This window comes from Salmo trutta, chromosome 10 (assembly GCF_901001165.1).
Source record: "Salmo trutta chromosome 10, fSalTru1.1, whole genome shotgun sequence".
NCBI lineage: Eukaryota > Metazoa > Chordata > Actinopteri > Salmoniformes > Salmonidae > Salmo > Salmo trutta.
Window position 1 is genome coordinate 26,870,270 of NC_042966.1, and position 24,898 is coordinate 26,895,167.

At 41.9% G+C, this 24,898-nt stretch overlaps 1 protein-coding gene across 3 annotated transcripts in view; it reads left to right on the forward strand.

Moving 5' to 3' along the window:
* The first annotated feature begins 3,463 nt into the window (after positions 1-3,463).
* The window catches only part of phactr2 (phosphatase and actin regulator 2), a 52,046-nt gene continuing 30,611 nt past the window's right edge, over positions 3,464-24,898 (forward strand). For 2 of the 3 annotated variants that reach the window (XM_029765138.1, XM_029765140.1), the window contains exon 1: positions 3,464-3,727. In XM_029765138.1, the coding sequence (XP_029620998.1) occupies positions 3,685-3,727 (43 nt within the window). In that variant the 5' untranslated portion in view covers positions 3,464-3,684. The remainder of the gene's footprint in view (positions 3,728-24,898) is intronic. The other variant, XM_029765141.1, reaches the window with a different exon arrangement.

A 24,898-nucleotide genomic window follows, 5' to 3' on the forward strand; every position in this document is an offset into this window, starting at 1 on the left:
TTGTTTATTAAACAGTAGATGGCAGCCTTGCACCTAAACCAAACAGTCTCTGTAAAGGCCAATTCATTTTTACAGCCTCTTTTCATTAGGCTACTCTGCATATCAACTCACCATGGACCCTACTGTGTACATACATTCTGGCCATTAATCATGATTCAAATTTTCCTACATGTCAACACTACCTGGTCCTTTAATTGAGCTTCTATTTATAGTAGTTTGCACATTTCACTTTATCTACACTCACAGATTCCCTATTTGTACAATGCCAATGCTCTTACTTAAGGTATAAGTTGTAGTCAGTGTGTGTGTCAGTGCTGGACTGTTTAGTATATCCATGTTTTGGCATGTGAAGGTATTTTATCTCTTGCTAACACACATCATGCAGCCAAGGTGTCAGCTGAGCCCCTGCAGAGCACTCTATGACATAAGAATCGCATTGCCCACGGTGGGCTGTCGAAAGCTGGAGTTCACTCCAACACACGGGTTGAGCCTCTTGCCTCGAAAGGAAATAGAGTCAGCCATCTTTGGTGTATTTTTAAATGGTGTGAGTGCGCTCAAGGCTGGTGATCTCATAGCATTTAGGGCCAAAGTAACAGCATATGCTTATTGTACAGCGCTGGCTTTGCCAATTCCAAATGATTGTGTTGTAACATTAGGAGATACACTATGGACTAGGAGGGAGGTGGGAGGACGAGGAGATGGATTATGGTGATAAGTTCACCATGTAGCTGGCTGTGAGACAATGCTCAGAGAGGGTCTGGAGGCAGGAGAGGGCTGGTTTCCGTCAGCTCTTGGCAGGAATTGGAGAGCCTTCCTGAGTGGTGTCCACCCACTGGCAATACAGCTCACTCAGGGCTTTTTTCTTCTTCTCAGGAAACCATAGCCTACAGTTAAAGAGGAACTGTTTGGATGGCTGTTACACTCTAAGAAAGTTGTGGGAAAAAAGAAAAGAAAAAAAGAATATATATAATAAAGTTGTGCAGGTAGTAGCCTAGGCAGCCGATAGTAGCCACTAGATCTCTAAGATTGATGTTCATTCTCGGTAATACACTCTTGTCCGGCTAGTACATAAAGCATCCTCCATTCAGGCTGAAAAGGCATCATTTTCCTCCTCAACTAGCTTTAATGGTGGACCGTCTGAAAAAAAAACGGGGAAAATATGTGTACTGTCTTAATAAATAAAACGTAATTTTCCACCACAATTTTCAGATTTTCAGACAATTTAAGATGATTTATGTAGATCTAAGCTTTCCATTGGTCAAATATATTATTAAACAAACTTTCTATTCAGTTTTCAAAGACCTATTTTAACATTTCTGCTGAGTTCATATTTATTTTAAACTAGCTAAGTAAAAAACAAAATAAACAATAGCATGATTATAGTGATTTTAGAGATAAAACTAAATAAAACTTATATTGTCACATGCGACAAATACAACAGGTGTAGACTTTACTGAGGAATGCTTACTTACCTAAGAAAAGATTAGCAAAAAAAAGGAAATCGTAACACAATAAAATAACAATAACGAGGCTACAGTATATACAAGGAGTAACGGTACCGAGTCAATGTGCAGGGGTACGAGGTAGTTGAGGTAATTGATGTAATGTGTACATGTAGGTAGGGGTAAAAGTGACTAGGCAATAAGGATAGATAATAAACAGAGTAGCAGCGTATGTGAAGAGTGTGAAAGTGTGTGAGTGGCGTCGATATGCATGTGTGTGCGTGTATTGTGTGTGTATGTAGTTTATGAGTGTGTGTGTGTGTGTGTGTGTGTGTGTGTGTGTGTGTTAAAGTGTCAGTGTAGTATGTATGAGTGCGTGGGTAGAGTCTAGTGAGTGTGCATAGAGCCAGTGCAAGAATGTCAGTGCAAAACAAATAAAATATGAAAGGGGGACAATGCAAATAGTCCGGGTAGCCATTTGGTTAACTGTCAGCAGTCTTATGGCTTAGTGGTAGAAGCTGTTCAGCAGCCTTTTTGTCCCAGATGTGGCACTCCGTTACCACTTGCCATGTGGTAGCAGAGAGGGCAGTCTATGACTTGGGTGGCTGGAGTCATTTACATTTTTTAGGGTATTCCTCTGACACCACCTGGTATAGAGGTCCTGGATGGCATGGAGCTCAGCCCCAGTGATGTACTGGGCCATATGCACTACCCTCTGTAGCGCCTTGCGGTCGGATGCCAAGCAGTTGCCATACCAAGCGATGATGTAGCCAATCGAGATGCTCTCAATGGTGCAGCTGTAGAACTTTTGGAGGATCTGATGGCCCATGCCAAATCTTTTCAGCCTCCTGAGAGGGAAGAGGCATTGTCGTCCTCTCTTCACGACTGTATTGGTGTGTTTGGAACATGATAGGTCTGTAGTAATGTGGACACTGAGGAACTTGATTCCGCTCTCGACCCGCTCTACTACAGCGCTCCACTACAGCGCTGTCGATGTGAATGGGGGTGTGCTCGGCCCTCTGTTCCTTGTAGTCCACGATCAGCTCCTTTGTCTTTCTGACATTGAGGGAGAAGCTGTTGTCCTGGCACCACACTGCCAGGTCTCTGACCTCCTCCCTGTAGACTGTCTCATCGTCGTCAGTATTTTTGGTTGAAGTTTAATTGAACAGTATAAAACAATCAGAATGGAGAAATACCCTCTGAAATCACTTAGAATGCATGTGTTGCCATCCTAGGGTCACAACCTACCCAAATAAAATGTAGAACGTGTATTATTCAAAAACATCAAATACCATCAAATACCACCATACCTTCAAAAAAAAGTAAAATACTGTGATATTATATTTTGGCCATATCGCCAGTCCCTGCTAGCTAAACAGTCCTGTACCTTAGATTGTTCGCTTGTTATGCAATCCTCAAACTGCCATCAGTTTGAAGATCTGAACACTGCAATTGTATTATGGTGTCACTGTGTGGTTGAAACATATCTATACTGTGTTGATTAAATGACATCCAACTATTTACATCTGTTATAGGCACGTTGGTGGTTGTAGGCTATTGGGGCGGTATAGCAGAGATTGTGGCTATAATGACGAGATGCTCGTGTCTCCACCCTAACAACGGGAGTCGTTGTTCACAAAGGCGGAAGACAGGCAGGAGGACGCCAGATCAGGTGGGAACATTATAGCCAATGAGAGGGCAGATACGCGTGTTAACAGTGGACAGAACTCTGATATCAAATATGTGTTCAAAGTTGCTGGAATGCCACGTGCGTCCACTCAAATCAGTACACTTGTAACAACCTAAGCATTACGAAACTTCTTGTCGATCAAATAAATCTCACGTAGCAAATTTGCAATATATATATTTTTTACCAAATTCGACACTCTCATTGGCCTCCATACACAAATTCCTCACTTCGTGGAATTATTTTCGTGGACAGATTTTGGGCGGAGTAAACCCTCTCGCTTCGCCTCTTCCTTTCTGGTTGTAGAGAATTCCTCCCCTCGACCTCTGACGGGTAGTATCCTAATCTGCATAAAGAAATGACAGGCATTCTTGAGCTGAATCGGAGGGAGGCTAAACAGGGGTTTTCAGTACCAGCGAAGTTTTTTTTCAAGAGTTTTAACCCAACAATTGGCCTGAAGTAGGTCAAATTAACTTTAGGATTTGGCGATGATTTTATTGTGAAAGTTCATCGGGGACCGCGTGATTGTTGGCTTGGCGGTCCATTGAAGACAGAATGGGCCAGACGTCTGTCTCCACCTTGTCTCAAAATGCGAGTGGTGAGTCTGCTTTCCTCATTCACGCGCATACCGATATATCTTATTGTTCAGGAAGTCGATAATGTCTGACAATTTTAACTTGCCTTACTTTACTCTTTTGAAATTCACCTATTCAACAAGTTTGAGTTGGTTTGCTTGAAAATATCGGTCTTATTTTCCTTTTACTCCAATGTGATCGTGCATATGCATCTACATCATTGCAACTGATTTTGAATGCATAAAGCTGTTAGAATAATTGTATTGCATTAGGCGATAGTAACATTTACTTTGACAAGAATCGGATACATTGTACCACTAACGGTTACGTTATGCTCATCAGTCATGGAACTAATGAGTAAACAATGACTCATCTTCGAAACCAGTTTTCAATACCCAAACTAAATCACAATGCAAACTGGAAGACATGCAAAACAGATAATTTGTGCAATAGTGAACGGTTATTGCATAATAAAGAATCCAGTACCAAACTGCTCTGACTCTCCTTTTGACCGGTTTGAGTACTATGAACTACATATTCAATGGGAGAGATAATGATCAGCACATCTGTTGTCTTTTCAAAAGAGAGCAGGGGCATGAAGGTTTGGTGAATTATCATACACACAATGAGTAACGAAACCTCGACTAAGACCAGTGGTGTAAAGTACTTTAGTAAAAAATACTTTAAAGTAAGTTGTTTTCTGTACTTTACTATTCCTTTGCCTACTTTTGCTTCACTACATTCCCAAGGAAAATAATGTACTTTTTACTCCATACATTTTCCCTGACACCCTAAAGTACTTGTTACATTTTGACAGAAAAATAGTCAAATTCGCTACTGCCTCTGATATGGTGGACTCACTAAACACAAATGCTTCGTTTGTAAATTATGTCTGAGTGTTGTGCCCCTGGCTATCCGTCAATAAAAAAATACAACACATATTGTGCCATCTGGTTTGCTTAATATAAGGAATTTGAAATGGTTTATACTTTTACTTAAATACATTTTAGCAATTCCATTTACTTTTGATACTTAAGTATATTTAAAACAAAATACTTTTAGACTTTTACTCAAGTAGTATTTTACTGGGTGACTCACTTGTACTTGAGTCATTTTCTATTGAGTTATCTTTACTTTTACACAAGAATGACATATTAGTACTTTTTCCACAACTGACTGAGACCAGGGAGATAACACAGTAGTCTTGCAGACGACATGGGTTCAATACCCGGTTGGTCACACATGCTCGAGCAAACTGACATTACTGTATTCATGTCAAAGTTACAGTAATATGTGGGTGGTTTAGAAAGTTGTGTGGTCTCTGTCCGCATGCCACCTTTGGTGAGACAAAATCCCACAGTAGAATAGAGTAGCCTAGGCTATGCAGTGTCGGCCGACAATGCACTTTAATTAATGCCTATCCATGTGGTAGCCTCTGTTTATAAAACAGGCAGTTGTATTGGCTTTATAGTCCTGATACCTGACAAAGACTTAAGAATTTTTTTGGGGTATTCAAGCTCTAAATATCAGCTACCATAGGTGGCGGTTCCTAAAGTAAATTGGAAAACATTTTCCAGATGTGTATATACAGTGGATTCGCAAAGGATTCAGACCCCTTTTCTTTTTCCTCATTTGTTTTACGTTACAGCCTTATTCTAAAATTGATTTAACAAATATTTTCCTCCTCAAGATAAACACAATACCCCATAATGACAAAGCAAAACAGGTTTTTAGATTATTTTTTTTAGCAAATTTATTAAACATAAACAGATACCTTATTTACACAAGTATTCAGACCCTTTGCTATGAGACTTTCGAAATTGAGCTCAGGTACATCCTGTTTCCATTGATCATCCTTGAGATGTTTCTTCAACTTGATTAGAGTCCACCTGTGGTAAATTCAGTTGATTGGACATGATTTGGAAAAGGTACACACCTGTCTATATAAGGTCCCACAGCTGACAGTGCATGTCAGCGTGAAAACCAAGCCATGAGGTCAACGGAATTGTCCGTAGAGTTCCAAGAAAGTATTGTGTCAAGGCACAGATCTGGGGAAGGGCACCAAAAAATGTCTGCAGCATTGAAGATCCCTAAGAACACAGTGGCCTCCATCATTCTTAAGTGGAAGAAGTTTGGAGTTGGCCGCCCGACCAAACTGAGCAATCGGGGGAGAAGGGCCTTGGTCAGGGAGGTGACCAAGAACCCGATGGTCACTCTGAAGGAGCTCCAGAGTTCCTCTGTGGAGATGGTAGAATCTTCCAGAAGGACAACCATCTCTGCAGCACTCCACCAATCAGGCCTTTATGGTAGAGTGGCCATACTGAAGCCACTCCTCAGTAAAAGGCACATGACTGCCTGCTTGGCGTTTGCCAAAGGGCACCTAAAGGACTCTGACCATGAGAAACAAGATTCTCTGGTCTGATGAAACCAAGATTGAACTCTTTGGCCTGAATGCCAAGTTTCACGTCTGGAGGAAACCTGGCACCATCCCTACGGTGAAGCGTGGTGGCAGCATCATGCTGTGGGGATGTTTTTCAGCGGCAGGGACTGGAAGACTAGTCAGGATCGAGGGAAAGATGAACGGAGCAAAGTACAGAGAGCTCCTTGATGAAAACCTGCTCCAGAGTGCTCAGGACCTAAGACCTGGGCCAAAGTTCACCTTCCAACAGGACAACGCAGGAGTGGCTTCGGGACAAGTCTCTGAATGTCCTTGAGTGGCCCAGCCAGAGCCCGGAACTGAACCCGATCGAACATCTCTGGAGAAACCTGAAAATAGCTGTGCAGCTACTCTCCCCATCCAACCTGACGGAGCTTGAGAGGATGGGCAGAGATGAATAGGTGAAACTCCCCAAATACAGGTGTGCCAAGCTCGTAGCATCATATCCAAGAGGACTTGCGGCTGTAATCACTGCCAAAAGTGCTTCAACAAAGTACTGAGTACTTGTAATATTTCAGCTTTTTATTTTGAATACATTTGCAAAGATTATTAAAAACCAGTTTTTGTTTTGTCATTATGGGGTATTATGTGTAGATTGAGGAACACAAATTATTGTAATCCGTTTAAAAATAAGGCTGTAAAGTAACAAAATGTGGAAAAAGTTACGGGATCGTAATACCTTCCAAATGCCTCAGTGGATCATTAACTTCTTAATTGTTTTGCTGTGGATTTTTTCAAATCACAGGCGAGTAGGCTTTGCATTGTTGGGCAGTCCACAATTTTGGCAGCTCTCATGGCAATAGACTTAGCTGATTATTGAGTTGTGCCTGTCAGTGAAAAGCATCAAAAATATGTGTGAAGATGATGTGTCTTGAGTATAATTTGAAATGTTGAGACAAGAAGGGGAGGTTTTGGTGGCGAAGATATAGGCTCATCGCTCTCCAGAATGTACTCAGCTCTCCGGAATGTGCTCAGCTCTCCAGAATGTGCTCAGCTCTCCGGAATGTGCTCAGCTCTCCGGAATGTGCTCAGCTCTCCGGAATGTGCTCAGCTCTCCGGAATGTGCTCAGCTCTCCGGAATGTGCTCAGCTCTCCGGAATGTGCTCAGCTCTCCGGAATGTACTCAGCTCTCCGGAATGTGCTCAGCTCTCCGGAATGTGCTCAGCTCTCCGGAATGTGCTCAGCTCTCCGGAATGTGCTCAGCTCTCCGGAATGTGCTCAGCTCTCCGGAATGTGCTCAGCTCTCCGGAATGTGCTCAGCTCTCCGGAATGTGCTCAGCTGTCTCCTGCCAATTCATGCACATTAATTGTTTCATTGTGTGAATTGTTTGCCCTTTGTTTATTTGTATCAATTTCTCATTACATATATCACCAGTAGTAGGCTGTATCACATCTGGGCATGATTGGGAGTCCCATAGGGCGGCGCACAATTGTCCCAGCGTCGTCCGGGTTTGGCCGGGGTAGGCCATCATTGAATAAGAATTTGTTCTTAACTGACTTGCCTAGTTAAATAAAGGTAAAATAAATTAAAAAAAAATAAAAAAAATAAATAAATAAATATATATATATATATATATATATATATATATATATATATATATATATATATAATAAAAATAGTACATTTACAGTTAATCTCTGTCATTTGGTTACATTAATTTCTCTTAATGCATGGCTTAATTACAGTCATTCTCTGAATGGAAACATTGTTTGCAGAGTTCAAAAGTTTTGGTTTATTTCATACCATGATTTATGAGGTTTGTCATTTTTTTTTATTGTCTTGTTTGGAGCGCTCCATGTGAGCAATGAACATGTGTCTGGTTGTTTCTCTATCCTGTTGATGGAGTGCGAGCGCCTGATCACGCATAAAGTAGGCTACCTGGCCTGCAGCACGCAAATGTAGGAAAGTGCATTTGGGGATCAGACATTTGGGTATGTCTGTTTCTGACCACCACTAATAATACACTGAGCTTCTGTCATTTTTGTAACCATGTGACAATGATTTTGAGAAATGAAATATGAATATGAAAATCATAACTGGCACGTAGAAATGGTAGGATACATTCTTAGCTTACCCAAAAGTGAAACTCACGTGCTGCCTGTCAGCTAGCCAAGTTTATCATGCGTTGCGTTATCTTGAAAAACGCAGTTTGTATTTTCTTCTTTGCCATGAAACATATCAGAAATGGAATAATAGGCCTACAAACTTGAAATCGCTAATTATCGTGATAATTTAGCCCACTTAGTGAAACAGCAGTAGTGAGTAGCCTAATTTCATTCCATTGGCTACTGTCCATTTGACCTGTCCTGTTTTTAGAATATGGTGTGTTTGTTAACATGTTAGTTCATATTCACATTGAAGCAAATGTTTTATTTGATTGGGCGCCATTTAGGCTATTTGATCGGAAACATACATGATGTAAAAAGTGTCTCATGACGTTTCTATAAATTTGGTTGCCCTGTAGGCTACAGAAAAGGCCACAGAGGCTATATACTCCATCTACTGTATAGGCTACATGATTTGACGGAGTATTGGTGAAGTGCCACAGCACTGTGTCTCCAACAGCACCATGGAGAGGTGTGCTGTGCATGGACAAGATACATATTTTGCACCCCTGCCTTTGGCAAAGTGCATTGCTTATCATGGGGAGGCATCGGCGTTCAATTTAATAGCCCAAATGCCACTGGGTGAGAGAAGTTAGAATTTTTTTGAGGCAGAGTTATGTGAGGTGTTGGAGGTGCGTCTTGATCAGTTTAGCTCGGAAAAGGCCGCCCTCGTCAATCTGCAGCTCTAGGCATCCGCCTAAACCTGCCTAATGGGCGGGCCTGCCTTGCTGTCGGCACAGGGTGGAGCAGGGATGCATCTTCTATAGCATACTAACCACAATGCTTACTTAACAATAACATTACTCACAAGTAAATGCATGCCTGACATTTCAACTCTTCAAGGCCTAAAGAACCTTATAGTGCAGCCACATAACCCAAGGTGTTATGGTTGAGTTTACCTGGCAAGGTATGTATTCTCTTTAACAACATTGTTCTCTCCATGTTCTTTTTCCTTCTATAAGCAATCATAGCCCATCATTTTCACTGTTCATAATAAAACATTTCAGCTTTTTACATGTTTGGTCGGTTACACTAAATTTGAAAAAAATCTTGAATGTCAAATAGCTTGGGATCTTAAAATACCTTGATGTTTAAGTGCATAAGCCCCCCCCAGTGACTGTATAAACCCTCCCCGGTGGCTTCAGCTGAGGAAACCTCTCCCTATTTCCCCTCTCCCAAATATTTTTCTGGTTGCCGGTGGCACATAAAGCAAGACAATGGGAAAAACATCTGGTGAGCAAACAGCATGTCTGATTGGATTTAAAGCACGCAGATGGATGTGAAGCATTTGAATGCTTTTTGGTTTGGTGTGTAGTTCCATCGTATGTCATTTGACTACTCAAAGTTCTATTTGAGGCACAACCGGTATTGGTGTTTTTGGTTATGACATGCCTTTCCAATGATGTCATCATCCGTTCAGTACAAGTCACACAGCTTCAAATAAAACTCCAGGCTGTTTGCAAAAAGTGTTTCCCAAACAATATGTAAGTCCCTCAATAATCACATAGGAGCAGACATGCAATGTGCTTTGGCCCTCCTACGCAGCATTGTGGAAGACCAGGTTGAGGCTGAGCACTTTGAACCATTTTGCTGCTGTGTTGATAATGTCCTTTCATTACTTTAGGAAAAAAACAAACATATTTTTTTTTCAAGGAGCCTCATTTGTTTCAGAGTAAATGTTTCTCTTGGATAGTGACGACTAGATGCCTGTATTCTTCCCTTTGTGTTCTCCATTTGTGATGTTTCTTTTGTCTGATTCAGTTCTACTTCCTGTCTCACTAGACACCTCGCAAACAATAATTATCAACCTGACTGAGACATGCTAGACCTTTTTTTTTCAAAGTCTTATAGGCCTTTTCTTTTCTCTGAAATGGCTTGAATGTTATGTCATTACAGCCGAAGCTGATATAAACCTACTGATTACATTTAAGTAATCTTAAATCTTAGATGTATGACTGGGACTATACAGAATCCATTTGTCTATGGCTGCGTTTAAACAGGCAGCCCAATTCCAATCTTTTCGGACGGGATACGTTTTACTGGGGGAGCTCAGGTAATGTAATTATGTGTACGACCACAAATCATTACATCTGTTTATTTTATTTTTATTTTTTATTTCACCTTTATTTAACCAGGTAGGCAAGTTGAGAACAAGTTCTCATTTACAATTGCGACCTGGCCAAGATAAAGCAAAGCAGTTCGACAACATACAAAAACACAGAGTTACACATGTAATTACATCTGTAATTTTAGTCCCGTCTGAATCTACCATGTCAGTCATTTTTACTTGGCAGAAAGGTTATTATCCCAACCCTAAAAACCTACTGTTTTTCAGCAAACTCCAACGTCCTCTGATAATACGAATCCCTTGCGAATCGTCATCCCTGTGTTGGGCTCCTGAGTTGCGCAGCGGTTTAAGGCACTGTATCTCAGTGCTAGAGGCGTCACTACAGACACCCTGGTTCAAATCCAGGCTGTATCACAACCGGCCGTGATTGGGAGTCCCGTTGGCCGGTGTAGGCCGTCATTCGAAATAAGAATTTGTTCTTAAATGACTTGCCTAGTTAAATACATTTTGTTTAAGGATATTAGAGTTTAACAGGTGCTGCAACCAGTTTGGGTAAGAACATGGGAACAAATTGATGCTTAAAACAAAGTGCTATGCATGTAGCCGACAGATTAATGATCTGTTTTGTCACATATCAACTTTCCTAGTGCCATACTTCTCTTGTAAAAGATGAAGTGGATGATATTGTGCCAATGAATTGATAAATTGCCAAATCCGTCAGGTAATTAAATGTCTGCATAGGTTACAGTTCATAGTTCTTATTGATATGCATTATTATTTAGACTTTCTCCGAACTGAAGACCATCAGGCCAATATTAGGCTATCCCTAGACATTTGAAATATTCACGTCTAGAAGAGCCTCCAGGTTTCCGTCATAGCGGGAAAAAATATAATTACACGGGCAGTTTGGTGAAAATAATCCCGTCCGAACATGACGTTCTATAGTAGTACTAGTCCTGTGTGAATATGGCTTATATACAAATTTATGACTGGGACTGTACAGAAGTGGCATTTTCTGTGTCCTTCATTTCGTTATGGCTCCAAGTCATTCTCCTTGACTCTGAAGGGAGGCATTGTTAGAGCTGAGGACTAACTTTGTTTGTGTCCCTAAACCATTTTCTCTCTTGTCAAGCAGCTGTTTGAATGATTATTGTCATGCAGTACTTTGTTTGATACTGTCTGTGAGTTATACCTCCAGCCAAACATGAAAGCTGCTAGCCGGACTATACCAGAGATCAACACTAATCTAATAGGCTTTGTATACTGTATGTGATAGGAGATCCACATTGACAACAAATCCTGAATGTTTTTTTTCCCCTAACAGATTGGCATTCTGCTGTATGTGGCCTAGATGTTTGTGCTGTCAGTGCTATCTCAATAATTGTCTGTTTGTTTGGTTTGACACAGTCAATTCACAAGATAATCAAACACATTTGAGAAGGACTACTGTTCCCTCTGTCAATGAAATGTGCTTGTCTAAGAACAGAAGACAGTTGTCAGTAGTCCCATTTAAAAGTTGGTACTGTAAATTTCAATGTCTCTCAATTGATTTGAAATATAGAGCTATGTCCCAAATTAGTTCTCCCAAATAGTCAACCTCTAACTCTCTCTACTGAGCAGCAACAAGTGAAGCCATTGTCCATTCGCTCCCAGGCAGTTCTAGTCTTTTTATTGAAGTCTAATGGTGATAATTGTGAGCTTTACAGATTTTTCTGTCATTAACCACACAAAGAACCTACTGTAACAGTCCCATTGTTCCTATTTGATATCAATCTGGGAATGAAACCATGGGATCGGAAGTTTGGAGTGCAGCTGGCCCCACCTCTTTCATATTTGTTTGTAAGCTTAGCTTGATTAATTGAGACTAAATGTGATTATTGTAGAAAATATAATAAATGTAATGTGTCCTTCAATAGGCTTACCCCAAAATGGCCCAAACAGTTTGTGGTTGTTTGTTTCAAACTTTCAGTTTTTTTTATTGGTAGCTGTTTGGGATATAGATAACTATCTATCAATCCCCCTACTGGGGAGCCAGGCCCAGCCAATCAGAATGAGCTTTTCCCCACAAAAGAGCTTTATTACAGACAGAAATACACTTCTGGCGTGGTTACACGTGGTCTGTGGTTGTGAGGCCGGTTGGACGTACTGCCAAATTCTCTAAAACGACGTTGGAAGCTGCTTATGGTAGAGAAATTAACATTCAATTATCTGGCAACAACTCTGGTGGAAATTCCTGCAGTCCACATGCCAATTGCACATTCCCTCAACTTGAGGCATCTGTGGCATTGTGTTGTGTGACAAAACTGCACATTTTAAAGTGGCTTTTTATTGTCCCCAGCATAAGGTATCTTGATATGCCACACCTGTCAGGTGGATAGATTATCTTGGCAAAGGAGAAATGCTCACTAAAAGGGATATAAACAAATTTGTGGACAACTTTTGAGAGAAATAAGCTTTCAGTGCATAAGAAACATTTCTGTGAATATGACATTCACTGTAAATTCCTTGTCAGAATTGAGGAGCAAAGTCTGAAGGGAAGGTATTTACTGATCTGCTGTAGTGGTGTATGACATGTTCTTGCAGTATTCAATGCTCATGACCTCAGGCCTTTTCAAAATTGAATGTCAGGCCTCAGGCAAGACATTATCCCTGCCGGTCTGGTCATTCATGTTAGTAATCACGAGTCATCATGGTTGTAAAAAAATATATAATAATAATAATTGCACCAATGTTTGGTAACTGCCATTTGCAATGGAAGAGAGTTATCAGTTTTTATATAGCTAATCAGTTTTATATGGGTAGAATGTTTGAACTTGGAACTGGAGCTCTGCTGAAAGGATGACTGGTCAATATATATTGGAAATTATATGTCAACCGTGTAAACACAATTCGGGCTATAAACCTGCCAGATGGCTTGAAAAAGTACTTTTCATTGCAATGACATAATGATGGACGCCTTAGAATGATGGACAATTGTCATTCTCGAATCAAACCCAACCCTCGAACAGTGTCACATAAGCTAGCAAGACAAAAACAAGATCAGCTGAAATGGAGGTGTTAGCTCAAGCTGCTGGAAATCACACTTGCCTCATACTGTGCTTCTCTTCACACTGAAGCACTTGCAATGTACACTGAATGTACAAAACATTAGGAACAGCCTCAATTTGTCAGGGCATGGACTCTACAAGGTGTCAAGCATTCCACAGGGATGCTGGCCCATGTAGACCCCAATGCTTCCCACAGTTGTGTCAAGTTGGCTGGATGTGGTGGACCATTCTTGATACACACGGGAAAGTTGAACGTGAGAAACCCAGCAGCGTTGCAGTTCTTGACACACTCAAACCGGTATGCCTGGCACCTAATACCATACCCCGTTCGAAGGCACTTAAATCTTTTGTCTTGCCCATTCACCCTCTGAATGACAAATACACAATCAATGTCTAAAGGCTTCACATCCTTCTTTAACCTGTCTCCTCCCCTTATTTTACACTGAAGTGGATTTAACAGGTGACATCAATAAGGGATCATGCCTTTGACCTCTATTTACCTGATCAGTCTGTCATGGAAAGAGCAGGTGTTCCTAATGTTTTCTACACTCTGTGTATAAACACTGGCGGTGACACATTTGATTATTCTCTAGGACCGGTGCCTGGGGTTAAACTCTCACAGTTAAAGCGGCGCATTAGCTTATTACCTGTTATTTGTTTACTCAAAATGTCATACAGACATGATACCATTCAGACCAATCAAATACATCTGTCTTTGATTCTACTGGGTTCTACTCTATAGACGTGTGTGAATATTTATTTTATTTTATTTATTTCACCTTTATTTAACCAGGTAGGCAAGTTGAGAACAAGTTCTCATTTACAATTGCGACCTGGCCAAGATAAAGCAAAGCAGTTCGACAACATACAACAACACAGAGTTACACATGGAGTAAACAACATACAGTCAATAATACAGTAGAAAAAAAAAAATAAAAAAAAATAAGACTATATACAATGTGAGCAAATGAGGTGAGATAAGGGAGGTAAAAGCAAAAAATGCCATGGTGGCAAAGTAAATAAAGTATAGCAAGAAAAACACTGGAATGGTAGATTTGTAGTTTGAAGAAAGTTCAAAGTTCAAATATAAATAATATGGTGCAAAGGAGCAAAATAAATAAAATAAATAAATACAGTAGGGGAAGAGGTAGTAGTTTGGGCTAAATTATAGATGGGCTATGTACAGGTGCAGTGATCTGTGAGCTGCTCTGACAGCTGGTGCTTAAAGATAGTGAGGGAGATAAGTGTTTCCAATTTCAGAATATAGGTTGTGTGACAGTGAATAGTGATTTGACGTAGACTAGGTACATTTCTTTGAATCAGAATGCAGTTGAGTGACGGAGAGAACAAGGATGGTCTGATTAATTCAAATGCCATTATCTTTTTGCTTTTCTTTTCCTCGTGACAGTTCGTTACCTCCTTTCCTTTTTCAAATTAGGTCAAGCTAAAGTCATAAAGAAAGACACAAGGTCACATTTTACAGCCTAGGAATCCAAAAACAACCAAGGACTCCCTCAAGATCACTGGATCTTGGAGGAGTGTCCTTGGTAGGGAATGTGGGTGTACTCCTTTGACTGGTGTGGAGGAGTACATACTGTGTAGTCTCCATGTCTGACTCCTCATATAACATAGAATTGCTAATGAAATCCATCATAAGGTGCATGGCACACGGTTCCTGGTTGTTAGTGATACGATACCCCTTGTCTGTCGTAATATTGTGGTCTTTGGAGAGCCACACCTCCTAAGGTATTGAGGTAGGTAATGTTAACCTATATGGCCTTTTTGACGCCTCCAGCAATCGACCTTTGAACTACCTTCCGGCTTTTGAATCCTTGAGAAAAATATACATATAGGCTCATCCTTGTGCTCTGCAGTGAACAGCAAATCTAAAAAGGAAGTGTTGAGTATACTGGAGATGTTGGTGTGCTTTTGTATTACAGTGCTATTACTCAAAGGGAAAATCTGTAGTTGCTACATATACTACCATTCAAATGTTTGGGGTCACTTAGAAATGTCCTTGTTTTCCATGAAAACATACATAAAATGAATAGGAAATAGTCAAGATGTTGACAAGATTATAAATAATGATTTTTAATTGAAATAATAATTGTATTCTTCAAACTTTGCTTTCGTCAAAGAATCCTCAATTTGCAGCAATTAACGCCATGCAGACCTTTGGCATTCTAGTTGTCAATTTGTTGAGGTAATCTGAAGAGATTTCACCCCATGCTTTCTGAAGCACCACCTCCCACAAGTTGGATTGGCTTGATGGGCACTTCTTACGTACCATACAGTCAAGCTGCTCCCACAACAGCTCAATAGGGTAGAGATCTGGTGACTGAGCTGGCCACTCCATTATAGACAGAATACCAGCTGACTGCTTCTTCCCTAAATAGTTATTGCATAGTTTGGATCTGTGCTTTTGGGTCATTGTCCTGTTGTAGGAGGAAATTGGCTCCAATTAAGTGCTGTCCATAGGGTATGGCATGGCGTTGCAAAATGGAGTGATAGCCTTCCTTCTTCAAGATCCCTTTTACCCTGTACAAATCTCCCACTTTACCACCACAGCACCCCCAGACCATCACATTGCCTCCACCATGCTTGATAGATGGCGTCAAGCACTCCTCCAGCATCTTAACATTTTTCTGCGTCTCACGAATGTTCTTCTTTGTGATCCGAACACCTCAAACTTAGATTTGTCTGTCCATAACACTTTTTTCCTCTGTCCAGTGTCTGTGTTCTTTTGCCAATCTTAATCTTTTTATTGACCAGTCTGAGATATGGCTTTTTCTTTGCAACTCTGACTAGAAGGCCAGCATCCCGGAGTTGCCTCTTCACTGTTGACGTTGAGGCTGGTGTTTTGCGGGTACTATTTAATGAAGCTGCCAGTTGAGGACTTGTGCGGCGTCTGTTTCTCAAACTAGACACTCTAATGTACTTGTCCACTTGCTCAGTTGTGCACCGGGGCCTCCCACTCCTCTTTCTATTCTTGTTAGCGACAGTTTGTGCTGTTCTGTGAAGGAAGTAGTACACAGCGTTGTACGAGATCTTCAGTTTCATGGCAATTTCTCGCATGGAATAGCCTTCATTTCTCAGAACAAGAATAGACTGACGAGTTTCAGAAGAAAGATCTTTGTTTCTGGCCATTTTGAGCCTGTAATCGGACCCACAATACTCAGCTAGTCTAAAGAAGGCCAGTTGTATTGCTGCTTTAATCAGCACAACAGTTTTCAGCTGTGCTAATATAATTGCAAAAGTGGTTTCTAATGATCAATTAAGCCTTTTAAAACAATAAACTTGGATTAGCTAACACAACGTGCCATTGGTTTGGTTGCTGGTAATGGGCCTCTATACGCCTATGTAGATATTCCATAAAAAAATCTGCTGTTTCCAGCTACAATAGTCATTTATAACATTAACAATGTCTACACTGTATTTCTGATAAATTTTGTGTTATTTTAAAAAACAAGGACATTTCTAAGTGACCCCAAACTTTTGAACGGTAATGTACATTTTTGGAGTTATAAGTTAATGATCTGTACCCATTTGATTCTAGAAGAATATAACTTATAAATGTCTCATGAGCTTAGTTCAACTGTCGTACCCCATCAGAACCCAACATATAACCTTGTTTTAATCCAATGTTTGTAAAAAAAAAAAAGTACACTGAACAAAAATATAAACGCAACATGTCAAGTGTTGGTTTCATGAGCTGAAATAAAAAAAATCCTAGAAATGTTCCATATGCACAAAAAGCTTATTTAGATATGCCAACCCTGTCAGGTGGATGGATTATTAAGAATTACCAGTGGTGTAAAGTACTTAAGTAAAAATACATTTTCCCTGACACAAAAAAAGTACTCATAACATTTTGAATGTAATTCACGCACTTATCAAGAGAATATCCCTGGTCATCTACTGCCTCTGATCAGACGGACTCACTAAACACACATGCTTCGTATGTAAAATATATCCTGAGTGTTGGAGTGTGCCCTAACTATCAGTAAATGAAAAATAAATTGTGCTGTCTAGTTTGCTTAATGTGAAGATTTTTATACTTTATGATACTTAAGTATATTTAAAATCAAATACTTTTAGACATTTACTCAAGTAGGTTTTACTGGATGACTTCCGCTTTTACTTAAGTCTGTTTCTATTCATCTTTATTTTACTCAGGTATGACAATTGGGTACTTTTTCCACCACTGATCATTACACAGGTGCACCTTGTGCTGGGGACAATAAAAAAATGACTTTAAAATATGCCGTTTTGTCACACAACACAATGCCACAGATGTCCCAAGTTTTGAGGGAGCGTGCAATTGGCATGCTGACTGCAGGAATGTCCACCAGAGCTCTTGCTAGAAAATTGAATGTTCATTTCTCTACCATAAGCTGCCTCCAACGCCGTTTTAGAGAATTTGGCAGTATGTCCAACCGGGCTAACAACTGCAGACCATGTGTAACCACGCCAGCCCAGGACCTCCATCAGGCTTCTTCACCTGTGGAATCATCTGAGGGGGGGTGCTGAGGAGTATTTCTGTCTGTAATGAAGCCCTTTTGTGGGAAATACACATTCTGATTGGTTAGGCCTGGCTCCTCAGTCGGTGGGCCTGGCTGCCAAGTGGGTGGGCCTATGCCCTCCCATGGCTGCACCCCTGCCCAGTCCTGTGAAATCCATAGATTAAGGCCTAGTTCATTTATTTCAATTGACTGATTTCCTTTTATGAACGGTTTAAAAAATATTTATATTTCACCTTTATTTAAACAGGTAGGCTAGTTGAGAACAAGTTCTCAGTTGCAACTGCGACCTGGCCAAGATAAAGTATAGCAATTCGACACATGCAACAACACAGAGTTACACATGGAATAAACAAAACATACAGTAGAAAAAAGAAAACAAAAGTCTATACAGTGAGTGCAAATGAGGTAAGATAAGGGAGTTAAGGCAATAAATAGGCCGTGGTGGCGAAGTAATTACAATATAGCAATTAACACTGGAATGGTAGGTGTGCAAAAAGATGAATGTGCAAGTAGAGATACTGGGGTGCAAAGGAGCAAGATAAATAAATACAGTATGGGGCTGAGGTAGATAGATGGGCTATGTACAGGTGCAGTGATCTGTGAGCTGCTCTGGCAGCTGGTGCTTAAAGCTAGTGAGGGAGATAATAGTCTCCAGCTTCAGTGATTTTTGCAGTTCGTTCCAGTCATTGGCAGCAGAGAACTGGAAGGAAAGGTGACCAAAGGAGGAATTGGCTTTGGGGGTGACCAGTGAGATGTAGCACACGCTCCAGCAGGTATGAGTGGGTGCTGCTGGTGACCAGTGAGCTGAGATAAGACGGGGCTTTACCTAGCAGAGACTTGTAGATGACCTGGAGCCAGTGGGTTTGGCGACGAGTATGAAGCGAGGGCCAACCAACGAGAGCGTACAGGTCGCAGTGTAGGGTAGTGTATGGGGCTTTGGTGACAAAACGGATGGCACTGTGATAGACTGCATCCAATTTGTTGAGTAGAGTGTTGGAGACTATTTTATACATGACATCGCCGAAGTCGAGGATTGGTAGGATGGTCAGTTTTACGAGGGTATATTTGGCAGCATGAGTGAAGGATGCTTTGTTGCGAAATAGGAAGCCGATTCTAGATTTAATTTTGGATTGGAGATGCTTAATGTGAGTCTGGAAGGAGAATTTACAGTCTAACCAGACACTTAGGTATTTGTAGTTGTCCACATATTCTAAGTCAGAGCCGTCCAGAGTAGTGATGCTGGACGGGCGAGCATGTGCGGGCAGTGATCGATTGAATAGCATGCATTTAGTTTTACTTGCATTTAAGAGCAGTTGGAGGCCACGGAAGGAGAGTTGTATGGCATTGAAGCTCGTCTGGAGGTTAGTTAACACAGTGTCCAAAGAGGGGCCAGAAGTATACAAAATGGTGTTGTCTGCATAGAGGTGGATCAGAGAATCACCAACAGCAAGAGCGACATCATTGATGTATACAGAGAAGAGAGTCGGCTTGAGAATTGAACCCTGTGGCACCCCCATAGAGACTGCCAGAGGTCCGGACAACAGGCCCTCAGATTTGACACACAACTCTATCTGAGAAGTAGTTAGTGAACCAGGCGAGGCAATCATTTGAGAATCCAAGGCTGTCGAGTCTGCCAATAAGAATGTGGTGATTGACAGAGTCGAAAGCCTTGGCCAGGTCGACGAATACGGCTGCACAGTAATGTCTCTTATCAATGGCGGTTATGTCATTTAGGACCTTGAGCGTGGCTGAGGTGCACCCATGACCAGCTCTGAAACCAGATTGCACAGCGGAGAAGGTACGGTGGGATTCGAAATGGTCGGTAATCTGTTTGTTAACTTGGCTTTTGAAGACCTTAGAAAGACAAGGTAGGATAGATATAGGTCTGTAGCAGTTTGGGTCTAGAAGAGGGGGATGACCGCGACAGCTTTCCAATCTTTGGGAATCTCAGACGATACGAAAGAGAGGTTGAACAGGCTAGTAATAGGGGTTGCAACAATTTGGGCAGATCATTTTAGAAAGAGAGGGTCCAGATTATCTAGCCCGACTGATTTGTAGGGGTCCAGATTTTGCAGCTCTTTCAGAACAACAGCTATCTGGATTTGGGTGAAGGTGAAATGGTGGTGGCTTTGGCGGGTTGCTGTGGAGGGTGCCGGGCAGTTGACCGGGGTAGGGGTAGCCAGGTGTAAAGCATGGCCAGCCGTAGAAAAATGCTTATTGAAATTCTCAATTATAGTGGATTTATCGGTGGTAACAGTGTTTCCTAGCCTCAGAGCAGTGGGCAGCTGGGACGAGCTAGCCTTAGCCTTCCTAAATGCCTGTGTATATTTGTTCCTAACTTCCCTGAAAAGTTGCATATCACGGGGGCTATTCGATGCTAATGCAGAATGCCACAGGATGTTTTTGTGCTGGTCAAGGGCAGACAGGTCTGGAGTGAACCAAGGACTCTATCTATTCCTAGTTCAACATTTTTTGAATGGGGCATGTTTATTTAAGATGGTGAGGAAGGCACTTTAAAGAATAACCAGGCATCCTCTACTGACGGGATGAGGTCAATGTCATTCCAGGATACCCCGGCCAGGTCGATTAGAAAGGCCTGCTCGCAGAAGTGTTTTCGGGAGCGTTTGACAGTGATTAGGGGTGGTCGTTTGGTCGCAGACCCATTACGGATGCAGGCAATGAGGCAGTGATCGCTGAGCTCTTGATTGAAAACAGCAGAGGTGTATTTGGAGGGTGAGTTAGTTATTGAGGGCATCAAGCTTAGATTGTAGGATGGCCGGGATGTTAAGCATGTCCCAGTTTCTGTCACCTAGTAGCACGAGCTCAGAAGATAGATGGGGGGCAATCAATTCACATATGGTGTCGAGGGCACAGCTGGGGGCAGAGGGTGGTCTATAGCAAGTGGCAACAGTGAGAGACTTGTTTCTGGAAAGGTGCATTTTTAGAAGTAGGTTCTCGAATTGTTTGTGTACAGACCTGGATAGCCTGCAGAGTTCTGTATTACTATCTTTGCAGTAGATTGCAACACCGCCCCCTTTGGCAGTTCTATCTTGGCAGAAAATGTTATAGTTAGGGATGGAGATTTCAGGGTTTTTGGTGGTTTTCCTAAGCCATGATTCAGACATGGCTAAGACATCCGGGTTGGCAGAGTGTGCTAAAGCAGTGAGTAAAACAAAGTTAGGGAGTAGGCTTCTAATGTTAACATGCATGAAACCAAGGCTTTTACATTTACATTTACGTCATTTAGCAGACGCTCTTAACCAGAGCGACTTACAAATTGGTGCATTCACCTTATGATATCCAGTGGAACAACCACTTTACAATAGTACATCTATATATTTTTTTGTGGGGGGGGGGGTTAGAAGGATTACTATATCCTATCCCAGGTATTCCTTAAAGAGGTGGGGTTTCAGGTGTCTACAGAAGGTGGTGATTGACTCCGCTGTCCTGGCGTCGTGAGGGAGCTTGTTCCACCATTGGGGTGCCAGAGCAGCGAACAGTTTTGACTGGGCTGAGCGGGAACTGTGCTTCTGCAGCGGTAGGGGGGCCAGCAGGCCAGAGGTGGGTGAACGCAGTGCCCTTGTTTGGGTGTAGGGCCTGATCAGAGCCTGAAGGTACGGAGGTGCCGTTCCCCTCACAGCTCCGTAGGCAAGCACCATGGTCTTGTAGCAGATGCGAGCTTCAACTGGAAGCCAGTGGCGTGTGCGGAGGAGCGGGGTGACGTGAGAGAACTTGGGAAGGTTGAACACCAGACAGGCTGCGGCGTTCTGGATGAGTTGTAGGGGTTTAATGGCACAGGCAGGGTGCCCCGCCAACAGGGAGTTGCAGTAATCCAGACAGGAGATGACAAGTTAGTAGAAAGAGGAGGAAGGGAAGCGCTACTAAGGTACACAATAGTAAATGTTGGTAGACAGAAGGTGCTCTTTGGTAAAAGGGTTGAGTTGGTCTTCAAAAAGAAAGGAGGACCAAGGCACTCTTCATATAATTGATTAAAATGCCTTTATTAGTATGGCATGTTCAATAGAAACAATGTTTTTAAAAAACCGACGCATTTCGGCTGCATGGCCTTCATCAGGGTGTACACCCTGATGAAGGCCATGCAGCCGAAACGCGTCCTTTGGGGGACGCGTCCTTTGCAGCCGAAACACGTCCTTTGGGGGACGTCGCGATGGAGGTAAGTCTGTTTTTGCCTCTTCGTGCGGTGACGTCGATAGACCAGTCGTGGATTAGTAGGGTTCCAAGTAGCTCTAGGTAGCTAGCAGGCCGCGGTTAGCAGAATGGGCCTTCAGCGGACGTTGCGTCTGAGGTGCCTGTAACTCAGTAATATCTTTGAAATTGTTGCATTTATATTTTTGTACAGTATGACTGTAAACAACACTATATAGCCTCAAAACATGAATAAAACTATGGTTTTGATATCATGGATGGTCAGTCCTTGCATCCATAGCTGTGTGAATTTGAGTGGTTACATTTCTCCAGACCCATATTTTTGCCTTTTACTGAAACGGGCGGGGAGTTGGCGTTGTTATTGTTTCAACTAAGGATTACCGCTTTTTAAGAGGGTGTTCACATTTACTAGACTTTTTGCAAAAATACCCTCGCCTACACATATATAGGTCCAGTCAAAAGTTTGGACACACCTACTCATTCCAGGGTTTTTCTTTATTTTTACTATTTTCTACATTGTAGAATAATAGTGAAGACATCAAAACTATGAAATAACACATATGGAATTATGTAGTAACCAAAAAAGTGTTAAACAAATCAAAATATAGGGCCTCCCGAGTGGCGCAGTGGTCTAAGGCACTGCATCGCAGTGCTAGCTGTGCCACTAGAGATTTTGGGTTCGAGTCCAGTCTCTGTCGCAGCCGGCCGCGACTGGGAGACCCATGGGGTGGCGCACAATTTGCCCAGCGTCGTCCGGGTTAGGGGCAGGTTTTGCCCGGCATGGATGTCCTTGTCCCATCGGGCACTAGCAACTTCCGTGGCAGGCCGGGCGCAGTGAACACTGACACAGTCGCCAGGTGTACGGTGTTTCCTCTGACACATTGGTGCGGCTGGCTTCCGGGTTAAGTGAGCATTGTGTCAAGAAGAAGTGCGGCTTGGTTGGGTTGTGTTTCGGAGGACGCACGGCTCTCGACCTTCGCCTCTCCCAAGTCCGTACGGGAGTTGCAGCAATGAGACTAGACTGCAAGTATAAACACCATGGGACCACACAGCTGTCATACCGCTCAGGAAAGAGACGCGTTCTGTCTCCTAGAGATGAACATACTTTGGTGTGAAAAGTGCAAATCAATCCCAGAACAACAGCAAGGGACCTTGTGAAGATGCTGGAGGAAACGGGTACAAAAGTATCTATATCCACAGTGAAACGAGTCCTATATCGACATAACCTGAAAGGCCGCTCATAAAGGAAGAAGCCACTGCTCCAAAACCGACATAAAAAAGCCAGACTAAGGTTTGCAACTGCACATGGGGACAAATATACTTACTACGTACTTTTTGGAGAAATGTCCTCTGTTCTGCTGAAAAAAAAATAGAACTGTTTGGCCATAATGACCATCGTTATGTTTGGAGGGAAAAGGGGGAGGCTTGCAAGCGGGGGTGGCAGCATGATGTTGTGGGGGTGCTTTGCTGCAGGAGGGACTGGTGCACTTCACAAACTAGATGGCATCATAAGGACGGAAAATTATGTGGATATATTGAAGCAACATCTCAAGACATCAGTGGGTCAATGGGTCTTCTAAATGGACAACGACCCCAAGCATACTTCCAAAGTTGTGGCAAAATGGCTTAAGGACATCAAAGTCAAGGTATTGGAGTGGCCATCACAAAGCCCTGACCTCAGTCATATAGAACATTTGTGGGCAGAACTGAAAAAGTGTGTGCGAGCAAGGAGGCCTACAAACCTGACTCAGTTATACCAGCTATGTCAGGAGGAATGGGCCAAAATTCACCCAACTTATTGTGGGAAGCTTGTGGAAGACTACCCGAAACGTTTGACCCAAGTTAAACAAGTTAAAGGCAATGCTACCAAATACTAATTGAGTGTATGTAAACTTCTGACCCACCGGGAATGTGATGAAAGCTGAAATAAATCATTCTCTCTACTATTATTCTGACATTTCACATTCTTAAAATAAAGTGGTGATCCTAACTGACCTAAGACAGGGGATTTTGCTAGGATTAAATGTCAGGAATTGTGAAAAACTGAGTTTTTAAACGTATTTGTCTAAGGTGTATGTAAACTTCCGACTTCAACTGTATGTGTGTTATTTCTATGCTTCCCGTTAAGTTTTGCTTTTGCGTCTTTTAATTTCAGAGTTGTACACCAGCTGAAAATACAATATTTTTGGTTATGGAAAAGATATTTCACACCGGTTTAGATGGTTCGATGATTCTCTATACTATATTTGCTTGCTTTGTCACATAAACTGAAATTAGGTGAACTATTAGAATGTTAGCAACCAGAAATGGCGTAGCGGATGTTAAAATAAACCCTTTAATTGTCTGCACATGCTTGTGGATTGTTGCTTTATTCAAGAGTGTAATATGGTTTGGTTTAATTATTCACTATTGTAATATGTTTTAGAAGAAAAGTTACTTGGATTGTTAAATAGTTTGCTTACTGGCTAGTGGCCACTGTGATATGTACGTTGTTGAGCTGCGGACCAAGAATGTCATGTTGCAAGCCACAACGAAAGGTAAGGCAATTATGTAATGTAATTGAAAAGTGGAAATCTATCCGCTTCTTAGACTCTCCTCCATCTCTCGTAGTTGGAATAAGGCCTACATCTTCGACACTTCCTATGTTTCTCAAGCACATTATTTTTACACTGTCTTGGGAACCTCCCATGTGTTGCTCTTGTGTTCCCCTTTTGTTTGGACAGGCCTCACTTCACTTCCCCTCCATCAGACAGAGACCCATGATTTCATATACAGTTGTGCTGCTTATTTACAGCTACCAGGACATTAAATGAAACAGAGGTTGAATTGTTCTTGAGATGGTTAGG